This window comes from Ammodytes marinus (genome assembly GCF_949987685.1).
Source record: "Ammodytes marinus genome assembly, chromosome: 17".
Lineage (NCBI taxonomy): Eukaryota > Metazoa > Chordata > Actinopteri > Uranoscopiformes > Ammodytidae > Ammodytes > Ammodytes marinus.
In genome coordinates this window covers 6,923,988-6,936,276 of record NC_137221.1, presented here as the reverse complement: position 1 = coordinate 6,936,276, position 12,289 = coordinate 6,923,988, and the positions used below count along the sequence as shown (strand labels likewise).

Sequence of the window (12,289 nt, the reverse complement as noted above, 5' to 3'; positions counted from 1 at the left end):
CAATGTTCTATTAGTGGGTTACAGTAATATGGAAAAGGTAGGGGAATATTTTTCTTGCATTTTCTTGTGAATAAATAGTCTGCCCCAGTTTTAAACTCAGAACTGTTTTGGTGTTGTGGAAGAGGGTTTTGGATGAAGTAGTTTTTGAACAGTAAATAGGATTTACAGAGCCCAGGTTGCTTGAATGGAGAGAATGCAAACCGTTTTAAGAGGAAAAGTCGGTGGGAGGAACAGTGAAACGACTGGTGATGTGCAGTCTGTGCGGGCCTGCAACCGTCTGGAGTGATGTGTTATTTCATGCAGCTCATACTGTGGTCAGTCATTCGCCCTTAAGCCTAAAATTTTATTTAGAAAGACAAATGTTATTCAGTTGAGGTAATTTTGCATAAAGGATAATTGCATAAAGGAGAAAGCGGTTGCTCACATGCAAGTGTAGACGTTTTGAAATAAACAGAACAGTGTGGCAAAATTATAGATTGGTTTGTTTTCTTTTATTTCAATTGGATTTTCTTCACATAGTTCAAGATATTTTATCACATAAAAAAAATAAAAATTAGGCAAAATGTGACGCCCCCATGGATGTTGGCGCTGTAATAAGAATGGCACCCATAGAGTAAATGGTCAAGATTTCAGATGCGAGACTCAGACAAGCTGCAGAGCGTTGGGATGAGAAACCAGCTGCTCAATGCAACTGAGTGAGAATCTGTGGGAATCCAACACAGGAGAGAAGCCGCAGTCAAGACTGAATTTCACCTAAAAGGAAATAAGCCTGAGCAGGGTTGTTAACAAACTGCCCCCTTACAAGAGAAGTCTATACAATTGTAAATTGTAAATTTAAGCGTTTTATTTAATATTTCTCTGTCCGTAATCTCTATCATTGTGGCCAAAAAAGGCATCCATTCTTCTCTGCTGCAGTTTGGAAGAAAGCAGTATTTCCTAATGAGTAATCAATCCCAACTTTTCTCTCAAACTTGCTGGACTGTGGATGGCCTCAAGATGTCCCAGGTCAAACTTACATCAATTTGAATTACAGTAGGTAGGTTGAATTTGCATCTACAATTAAATGTGTTTCTGCCTGTTCAACATAGAAATGAATGCAAAGCCAAACCCGGTCTGAATGCACCTCAGTTTGATCACTGATTGTTATCAAGTAGGTGTTAACCTGCTCATCTGAATCAATCCCTGTGTTGATTTTTCCCACTTAATCTCTCACAAATGTTCTCAGGAATGAAAGAAGGAAGGGCGTGGCAGTGAATGTAGCAAAGTAGGTTAAGACGATGAAGCCAAATGAGGTAAAAAGTGGTGAAAAACTGAGGCAACAGACATAAAAGTTGTTAAAATAGAAACCGATGGGAATGTGTTGTTTGAGTCAGTGTTTCTCCCTCCGAAAAGCTAAGACTTGAGAGTGCGAGGAATTGTTTTTTTGTTTTCTAAATCAGTGTATTTGAAAAATTGGTTTGGATCTGCACGGAAATGTATAATAATCACTGTCAAATGTATATGTCTAATTTCATGCGTGCGTTTGTCATCTTTAGTGGAGGTGGGTGGGTGGGAGCTCATGGCTGTTTCCTTTGGGAGAATGGCAGATCTTGGGGGTGAGAGGTCAGTGTCTCGGGGGTCTCACAGTGGGGGATGAGGTGAGGTCAGATTCGGGGCAAATACTTCTCGATAAATTCCTTTACAGCCGCCATTTCCTGCAAGAGAGAGAATAGATGTTGGTTTGGATAATGCTGTAATCTGAGGGAGAGTACAAAAATACTAAGCATACGTTAAACACATTTTTCTTTAGCGGAACAATTTAATTTGCAATAGCTCAGGAAACCATAACCATCTCACCCATACTTTGAACAATACGTTTTAGATTCTCATAACATTAGCAATCAGTGCGTTTCCATGGCACAACTAGATTGGATTATCACATATATCGAACAAGACACTCGAACGGACCGTGTCACTTGTCTGAGTATACATGGCCTTTCAGAAATCGGATAAATGTCCGATGCATGGCTGTCTCCACTATGCTAGGTGGCGCTGTAGCCCTTTCAACCATGCTTTCAACAAGTGGTTTTAGAGCCACGTCCGGTTCCCTTCCGTCAATAACCCTATCACGCGCAGCATAGACATATAATGCCTATCACGCGCAGGCACACAAGCACAGAACGAGAAGTCCGATATGCGATGTCCGATCCCTGTATACATGCAGAGAGAAAGCCGACAATGAACGAGTTATCTAGGTGTTCTTATCCGACTTCTCTTGTCCGTTATTGTGCCGATTTGTGTCCGAGGTAGATCGGATAAAGGTGTTTACATGCAGTTTAAAAGTCCTGTTGAGGTCTTATTCGTTTAGTTACCCGATTATGAGTCTGCATGTAAACGCACTGACAGATACCAAACACACACGGCCACACACACACACACACACACACACACACACACACACCCATACAGACCATGGGGGTACAGTACCTCAGAACTGGAGCAATGAGTGAGCCCTGGGTAGGTTTTAAAGGTGATCATCTGAGGGTTGACTACTAATTTGAGTTTCTCTGATGTCATGGCACCAAACTGCACCGGGATCATGTTGTCCATCTCACCGTGGCACTGCAGAATCGGGACGTTCTTGTGGCCGCTTGACGCCTGCAGGACAGACGAGACACAGAACAAGACTAAGTAAATTGATAACGTAAAGCTAACAACAAATGTAATATCATACAGAAAAAATTGTGTCCCATTTATTTATTTTTCCATGTTTGTCCCCAATATTTTTCAAGTATTCTTAGCGCTTTTTCTAAATGTTTTATTTTTAACTAAACTCGGGCTTGTGAAATTAAATAAGATAACATAACTAACTGTTACTATCTCTATGAATGTGTTGACAGTCAAAAAAAAAAAAAATTATTATAAATTGAAAATGTTAACAAGAGGCAGAAGGAACCATGTAACTCCTCTGTAGTGAAACTGGGAGTTTACCGATGGGAAGGTCTTGTGAAGTGGAAGCCAGCAGCTGAGGGCCACGACGCCAGCCAACTGATGCTGGCAGGTCAAGGCAGTGTACAAGGACAAGGCCCCACCCTGAGGAGGGAGAGAGAGAGAGAGAGAGAGAGAGAGAGAGAGACACACACTTTTTAAATGCATTCTATCTCATTTTGTTACAAATATCCATTTTATACAATGGTAAGATTTGAAGTCCTACCTGAGAGAAGCCACCGATCATTATACGGTGTGGGGGGATCCCGTTTTTAGCCTCGTGTTCGATTATGGCCTTGACTGGAGGGAAGCGAAGACAGAGATGTGTTAGTCAACTTGGCAGTAGACGTATAGTAAGGCCCATTTTCTTCAGTGGCCGAATCAAACCAAGTAATGCCCTTTATTTTAAATGGTCATTCAATGTAAGAGTGTGCATTTTACATGTTGTGTATGTCCTTGTGTAAGGTTTGGTATAGGTTCATTTAAGATAGGACAAACAATACTAATCAAATTGACTACACCATCTTATATGTCAGGAGAGAGACCTGGTCTAATTAACCTAACCCTCACAAAGTAAAGGATCTGAATGCTTCCTCCATCACAGTCAAACATAGATAAACTATTTGACCTTGTCCCCATCTGACTCCCGGTCACTTTTAGGATTTGTATAAATGTTTTCCTCTGAGCTAAAAGGAGCTATTTTCCTCTCTGGCCACTGGGAGGAGCCTTATACATTCAATACAAAATCTGTCCATTACAGAAACTAAATGCCTCAGTATATTCAGAAGTGAATAAATGTGTATAAAATGTCAACTGAAGACAGGCAGAGATCTGTTCGTAAAGGCAAGACAAAACATTTGCTACTCAAAAAGTTACAGCCATAGTGAAACCAGTTCAGGTGCTGCCTCTGAAAGGCCCGGTGCACGACTGCGTCAATGACACAGGTCTGACTTTAATAGATGATCGCACTTTTTATTCCATGCCTGAGGTTTTTTTTAATGGAAGTATTATTAAGGGACAAGCACGAAACATGCATGAACAGTAAGTACGCTATCATTAACAACAGGTCGTGAGAACACATGGCACTTTCTCTTTGAGTCGCATTACCAGGAAGTATCCGCTTCAAATTGCACCATACGACACTGGTCCCCTTCCATTTAAATGAATTGGGCGCCATTTTTCGATTCAGTGTCCTTCTTATAATATGTCCATGATGCGTAGCCGAGACAGGGGGCATAGCTATGGACCAGCATTAAAACACTCACTGTTTTCCGCTGCCTTCTTGATCCCAGGCTCGTCCTCTGGGAAGTTGGGGCTGAGACCCATGAGGTCAAACCTGCGCACATCCAGAGGCAAAGCGTTGGAAAGAGGAAATCAACACATACAATCGGCGTATTGTCAATGCCAGTATGGGCGCCTATTGTGGTTTCCAGGGAAACAAACAATAGCAGCCAGTGTGGAGCTATAAAGAGCGTTTCTTTCTTTCACGGCGCCAACTCACCACGCGGGCATGACCGTCTTCATGTTGAGAGTGACGGGGATTGGCGGCCTGCGGAGGGAGATGGAAACATGTGAGATCACCAGCCATCAGATGATTTATTCACCCAACAAGATACAGGGTTCCTACACATTTTACAGTTCAAGATTCCATCCTTTTCAGACTCAAATTTCCAGACTTTTCAGCAGATTTTTCAGTCCATATTTGACTTCTGATAACAAATATGCCCTTATTATGTAAATAAATCGTTCTAAAAATCCAACTGTTAATATGTGTGTTAAATCTTGACTATATTTGCCATTATGAGTCTACAGCTAGATGCAGACGAGGATGCTTTGACAAGGGGACAGTGCTTTTGCCTCTGCATGTGGCTTAACATTGCCACCTCATTGTCACACAATTTCAAACACAATTTACACCTAGCTTTATTTTCCCATTTAGAATATTTAACCAACCATCATATAAACTTCTCATTCTAAAGCCATCCCTCGGAAAACATTTCTATATTTCAGAGAGTTGGGGCAATAGTCTGAAATCCATGCTGAAAATGACAAAAATGTAATTCCATACGTAGGAACCCTGAAGACAGGATGCAAGAAAAGCTATTGTTCACAGTAATAATAGTAACGTTGTACTTCGCTCCACGCAAAAGATGTTATCAAGGCGTTTCATATGACAGAGAAGAGACTTACGCGTTGGGGCAAATGAACTTGACATGAGGCAGATTGATCCCCGACAGGGTCTCGGCCCAGCCATGCCTACCAGGAAACAGAGAGAGAAAGAAGCCCTTTGTTTATCATTCAGTCCCAATCCCAGCCAAACAACTCATATGCAAAACATCAGACTCAGAACAATGTGTAACACTTGGTTTTGTAGCAACGTATTTGGCCGACCTAATAAATAAAATTAGTTTCTACACATGTTCATATCATTTGCAATTGAGATACGATTAGCTTAACTTAAAAGAGAAATACGGCACAATTCACTATGTTGTTTAATTTTTTATAATTTTTTTTTAAAACAATATTAGGAACAAATTGAAGCTGGTCCCAGAAAATGACTTGCAATAATCTGTTGTCATATCTGAAGCAGGAAATAAAGTGAAACATTACGTGGAAAGTAGAGGTGCACCTCTACTTTGATATTGGCCATATATAGGTTATAAAAAATGACGATAAATTAATATTTCTAATTTAATTTTTCATTTAACCTTTATTTCTACTCGAGAGTCTCGAGAAAACATAGAAAACAGAAAAACAGGCTCATTAAATCTTTCACATTAGCATAAGAACAGATTTTTTTTTAAATCACTCACCCTGAGTCTCCCAGTCCATGGAGGAAAATCACCTGCAACACAGATTTAAAAATAAATACAGCTGTTAGGATTCATAAATACTCACAGAACCTCCCAAAAAAGGTCAAGTCAACTTTATTGCCAATTTTTGCAATATGTGCCAGACATACAGAGGAAAAAATACATTTCTCTCTGAACCCAAGGTGAGATAAGTACAAAGAATAAAAACTATTATAAACAATAATACAGACACAAGGAGATTTAGGAGCTTAAGATGGTTATTTTATCACAAGGAAAGAATAAACCATTTGAGCAACATTATTTTACACTGTGTGCTACTGGTATGTGTGTGAACTTGTTCCAAAACAAGAGAGAAACAGGTGCCAATCGCCCAAACCCTTTGCCAAGTTCGAGCTCTCTCTCTCTGCCAGTTTTCACACTCGCCCCTACCCGTGGAGAGAAACCATGGAGATTCTCTGCTTTGCTGGCGAGTGTTTTTAACAAATCCCTGCACTGTTCACCACAACGGCTAGGTTTGTTTTTACACATTCAGATGAAGCTGGACATCAACACAGCCTTCTGTCCACTCACTGTTTCCCGGACCTGTTACATTTACTGCTACAAGTGTGGCATCTTGTTATGAACGGTGAATATCATGAAGCTGGTGTTTAAAAGAGGAACAATCTGTATTTTTTATTTGACCGAGTAATTAACATTTATATATCGGAAATTAATAAAATAGAAGAGTTTAACTCCACTTGGTTTTTATTTTATAATTTTTTCTGTGTGTGTGTGTGTCCGTGTGTTATGGTTGTCATGGTTGATGTTGATTTTATTCATCGTGTGTGTTATGTTCTGTTGGCTGATGGCTGTGTGGCAAAGTCTTGTCTGTAGTTTGTATGTTTGTATTTAAAAAAATATATTTTAAAAAATAAACCCAAGTTAATGCTTTTACTGCTGCTTTTACAAAGAATACTCATAAAAACACATTATCACAATAAGAAGCGTTAATAAAAGGCAAACTGAGTTTTGTTTCGGGAGAAATCATCAAAATTCAATCCAGGAAGTTAATATTTATCTTCAGATCTTTGAGTTTGAAAACTTATCAGACACCAAAACACTATCAGATAAGATTTTACAACTAAGTCAAGGTGACGATCTCTCTTAGCAACAATCACCAGATAAACATTGCTATTGTCATTCTGAAAGTAGCTTTAGTTTAACTTATGCATGAAAACCCTTCAATACAATAAATTGTTGTGGTGCGACATGCTTCCATTATGCCTTTACGTGAATGCTAATGGTATCTCTTGAAATTGCAGTAGTACTGTCAGCACTCAGCACCAGTAACTACCCATTTCGATTTCTTATTTCCCGGAATATTTTCTAGAAGTTTCTAATACCAAAACAAATTGTATTGAATAAAAGGAGACAACGTTTTTTTTAAGTAAAACATAGAGTATTCTGGATCTGAAAGGAATGCCCTTATTGTTACAGTGTGGCTTCACTTTCACAGAATATGTTCATGTCAAGGTCTTATTTTGTGTATCAAATCATGTTGGTATCAATCAAGACCATCCTTATAATACACATCCATTCTGCCCAGCGACTAAGATGCTCTGAATTAGGAGCATTGATCACATTGACGATGAATAAAAGGATTTGTTTATTTGTGGTTCTACTCACGGCCGCAGTCTCCTTATCCTTCCCGGACACCGTCACAGCCTCGGTGAGCAGCGGCACAGACATGTTGTTGCCACACATACACTGTAGAAGGTGCTGCAGAGGGGAACCACAGGTCAGACATGAGGTGACATACATGTGCAAACAGTTTGTGCATTAGATTGACTTAATTTACAGAGTTTCCTGCACCTTCACATGAATTGTGAGACGTTTAAACTGCACATCTGTACCCCCTGTGATCATAGAGACTGTTCTGACTCTGTTCTAGTGTTGCGTTCATTGGAGTTTGTCATGTAGATGTTTGTTTTTTACATTAGCGATGACAATGAGCAGCTCGCTCCAACAGCTCCAGACTGTAAGAACAAAGCTGTGTGTGTGTGTGTGTGTGTGTGTGTGTGTGTGTGTGTGTGTGTGTGTGTGTGTGTGTGTGTGTGTGTGTGTGTGTGTGTGTATTGTCTGCAGTCAGCGTAGTGGCGGAGAAACTCATTAACCAAGTGAACCTGACCCACTCTCTCTCTGCACTGTGAGTCAGACATCGATAACAGCCATGAGATCAGGTTGTAGTTTTACAGTAAAGTCAGTGCAGTAAAAACTCCTCAATGCCTCTTTAACTATCGGGTGATGTGGTAGTGTGGGGCGAGCGGTGACGGGACGGGTGTGGCCCATGGCGCGCTGCCTGATTGGTAAACAGACAATGAGGAGACGAGGGTGAGACGTCTCAAACAAACTCAAAGGTTAATGTGTAAACCTTCAGCGGGATTATTCTCCGCGGGTGTTGAAATTCCACCGCTGTTACTGCTGAGCTGCTAAACGCTCCTCAGCTTTTGCCTGTGGCCTGTGTGTGTGTGTGTGTGTGTGTGTGTGTGTGTGTGTGTGTGTGTGTGTGTGTGTGTGTGTGTGTGTGTGTGTGTGTGTGTCTTTGTATCATCTGAAGGTTACTTTCACAGCTCAAAAATACATGGAAGTGTATGGTAAATAGGGCTGGCCCGAATGCCATTTTTCAGGCTTCGAATATTCGTTGGTTTTTCCGAGCGAGTATTCGAATAATTCGGGCCGGCCCTAATGGTAAACAGGCCTGCCTTAACCTGCCCCTAGGCCCCTGGGCTGAGAGGTTTCGTAGGCCCCCCCGGGCGGCGGTCTTACAATACAGATGCGTAAAAGCCATGTTTGTCTACACCACAATATCTCTATTGATGAAATACAAAACACTTAAGGTAACATGTACATAAACCCCCTCCTGGTATAATGACTTTTAATAACCAAACACACATGGTTGGTTACAGTGTTTTTCCTCATGATAGGCCCCTGATCTCCGTACGCCACCCCTACGAAGATCAGGGGCCTATATTGAGCCAGTACATTTTTTTTTTTTTTTTTTTTTTTTTTTTTTAATAGGCCCCTGATCTACATAGGCCCTGGGGCTTCAGCCCAGGTAAGCCCCTTCATTAAGGCGGCCCTGATGGTAAAATGTGTTATTTAACAACCCAGAGTGTGGACAAAATAAGGTTGTTTTTAACCTGACCCCTGATAAATGAGTAATAGTTGAATAATGACTAGACACACATGGTTAAGCACATAAGTATCTTCCAGTGCTGTCCAAAGGTCTGCTACAAATGTTCCAGTGTCAAACTGCACCAGAAGGAACATTTATTTTTACCTTACTAAATCTATCTAACAGCTACTATTGATATAAGGCTAATTAAGTAACATTTATTTAGCTTTAATCGATTGATAGTTACTATCTCTACTCTTCAATGCCATTTCCACATTTTCAAAAACATACACGTTTACAGATAATAAAAAATTTAGAGAAGTAAAAAATACACAAATTGCAGTTTTGACTCCAAATAATCATTTCACTATGATTGAGATTTGTCTGGTGTCCCTTTGGGGGGTCCCGACCCCCAGACTGGAAACCTCTGGACCAAAGTATCAAACTGTATACGAACTGAAAATAATCCCCGACTTGATTCACAATCTAATAATGTCATATCACAGCGGACATTTTCACTGCAGAGCCAGAAGCACATTTTGCTCACGTTACTCACCGGGCGGTAGGATTTTTAATCACACTTGTAACTGGATAATTGAGTATGAAACTTAAAATGAAATATGTGAAAACTTAATTCTTCCCTTCATTCACCGCTGAGGCTGAGCCCGACAGCTCGGCGTGACTCTCTCTGAACAAACGACTGGAACAAAATGTGATGCGATTAAAATGTGCATCACAAGATGTTCTTTCACCGTGACCCACTTCTGATTCAGTGTTAAAACCCTCAAATGTAATTTAGCTGCTCTCAAGAGGGAACAGCCAGTGAGTGCCTCTCGCAGGAGACTACAGGCAAACGGCACCAGGAGAGAGACGTTAAATTAAGATAAGAAGAAAAGATTTAGAGCATGAGTGAGGTGACATCGGACGATTTCTGGAAGTAGGACAAACTGCCAAAATTGGTAGCATATGCAGAGAGGCGATTAATCCCTTTTATACCCCTGGCCCACACCTGTTATTGTTTGGCAGATTAACACTGACCTGTGCTGCCTGCACAATGAATGCACCATGTGGGGTTTTTTGAGTCTCGCTCTAAGTAACAATGGTTCACTCTCTCTGGTCTTTCTGGAGGAGGCCGCTGGTTTAAAAATTGTGTCAAGGCGCTGTGTGAAAGCCTTGATTCAAACCACTGAAAACAGGATTTGATTTAGTTGCACAAATTGAATAGAATCTATGTTTTATCTGATTTTAACTTGACTCCTTGAAAAACCTTAATATCAACGTTCCCCATATTATCCACAACTCTTTGCAAGTGAAAGTAAATATTTAAGCCGTTGATGGCAATGCACCAACGATTCCATTCACCTGCGGGGGAAGCCCTCAAGAGTTATGGCTAACTTACTATCACAGATAAGAGCTGATTGGAGTTCTGTCTTGGGGCCAAAGAGATTTGAGAAGCTATCAGTTGGCAATGGAGAAAGGAAACACCACCACCAACAACAACAACAAAAAAAGAGGCTGCCGATTGTCGAAAAAATCTGTTCTATGGAAAAGGTGACACTCAAAATGAGACTTCCAAAAGCACAAAATGGAAAAATGGGCGTTGACTCAAAATGATGACATTGGACTGGAGCAAAAGGTCAAAGATACATTCATCAGGCTGTAATAATACGAAGGCACTGACTTCACATTCACAAGGCTTTTTTGTAATACTAGTTTCTGTTTTGCAAGCTTTTGTTAGTTGATTATTTACTATGTTGTTGTAACTGGCATATTAATGTCATAAATATTGTGTAAAAGAAATTAAGTGGACATTTTTGGGGGAGATACATCTGGTTTTATTTACTTTTAGAGGCATGACATAAAGTGTGTACTGTCCATATTTGCAACATTGTTTTTTGGAAACTTTCATACTAAGACCAATTGAATTGATAAGTACCATCTCTCTCTCTCTCTATTTCAAAGGCTGTGTTGTAGTCCTAACAAATCAGAGATACTACAAATATTATCATGTTTCAAATTAAACAGCAGTGTCCCTGTCTCAGTATTTATTTAAGTTACACATCAAGAAAGAAAAGAAAGACGCCGCCTGTGTTGCAGTAGAACTTAAAGCCCATCACGAGTCTCCATCCTGCATGACTCCAATTACATTTAAGTCTAACAGGAACAAATAGAGGCGTGCTGCAGTCTCTCTCTCACACACACACACACACACACACACACACACACACACACACACACACACACACACACACACACACACACACACACACACACACACACACACACACACACACACACACACACACACACACACACACACACACACACACACCTCTTTGCTCAATGTCTACGGTACGGATGGTTGGCAAACAACAGAATAATATGCGGCAGTGAGTGACAGGCTTCCCTACACACACACTCCTCCCATACACACATACTGTACATCCACCATCCAGCGGTAGCTAGCCCTGCTCGCTCGCTCTCTCTCTCTCTCTCTCTGCTGATGAAGGCTGGCACACTGCAGTCAAACGAAGAAGCCGATAATAGTGAAGTCAAATAGGTTAAATATCATAAAATAAATATACTGAGTGTCGGAGGTCGCGGGTTGTGGTGGGGGGAAGGAGACAATGAATGAGTTTAGCTCTGTCACACGACCCATCATCATCCTCAGTGGGACAAAGCAGCGGTGATGTTTAATCCCGGTTTAGCGGCCCCACTCACTCACTCACTCACTCACTCACTCACTCACTCACTCACTCACACACACACACACACACACAAGTATATTTATTTATATATCCTCACAATTACCGGAGCTAGTGGTAGTAACGGATAGCAGCTAGCTAACGTCGCACACACACATTCATTGTATTGTCTTCAGCCGGTGCCTCAGAGTAATGTTTCCATTCAGAATTCGGACCTCTGACACGGGCCGTTTTTTAAAGAAACCCCTTAAGCACAAAATGAGCTCGATTAAATACTGAGTTGGTGTCGGGGTGAGGTGGTAAAAGCTTGTATTTATAGATTCATACACTCACCAATTTGCTGTCCCAGCTCTCGACGGAACGGAACTTCCGCTAGTAGCGCGTCAAGCGCGGGCGTCACACAGGCACGCGCACGGGGGGCAGAGCGCAGTGACGTCATAGCCTAGCAACGCCCTGCCGTGATGATAGTAGTCTATGATTTATTATGAGTTTATTATCTTATCTCTTATTCGTGTTTTCCCTATTACAAACATAGGCTACCTACATACATATATATACAAAATCTTCACAATTACATTAGAAATCCTTTATACCCAAATTCAGATTAAGTAGGCCTTGGCTTATTCTTATTTTATTGCAGGAAATAAAGT

The 12,289-nt window shown here is 40.9% G+C and overlaps 1 protein-coding gene across 1 annotated transcript; it reads right to left on the bottom strand.

Annotated features, from left to right (window-relative positions):
• Positions 1–1,505: 1,505 nt before the first annotated feature.
• Positions 1,506–12,032, bottom strand: lypla2 (lysophospholipase 2). The gene is made up of 10 exons (XM_080045284.1): positions 11,973–12,032; positions 7,446–7,538; positions 5,781–5,812; positions 5,158–5,223; positions 4,469–4,516; positions 4,233–4,303; positions 3,194–3,267; positions 2,971–3,072; positions 2,467–2,637; positions 1,506–1,694 (listed from the first exon to the last, which is right to left on the bottom strand). Exons 2-10 carry the CDS (start codon positions 7,521–7,523, stop codon positions 1,644–1,646), a joined length of 693 nt encoding a protein of 230 aa, XP_079901410.1. The 5' UTR covers positions 7,524–7,538; positions 11,973–12,032; the 3' UTR covers positions 1,506–1,643.
• Between the last annotated feature and the right edge of the window lie 257 nt (positions 12,033–12,289).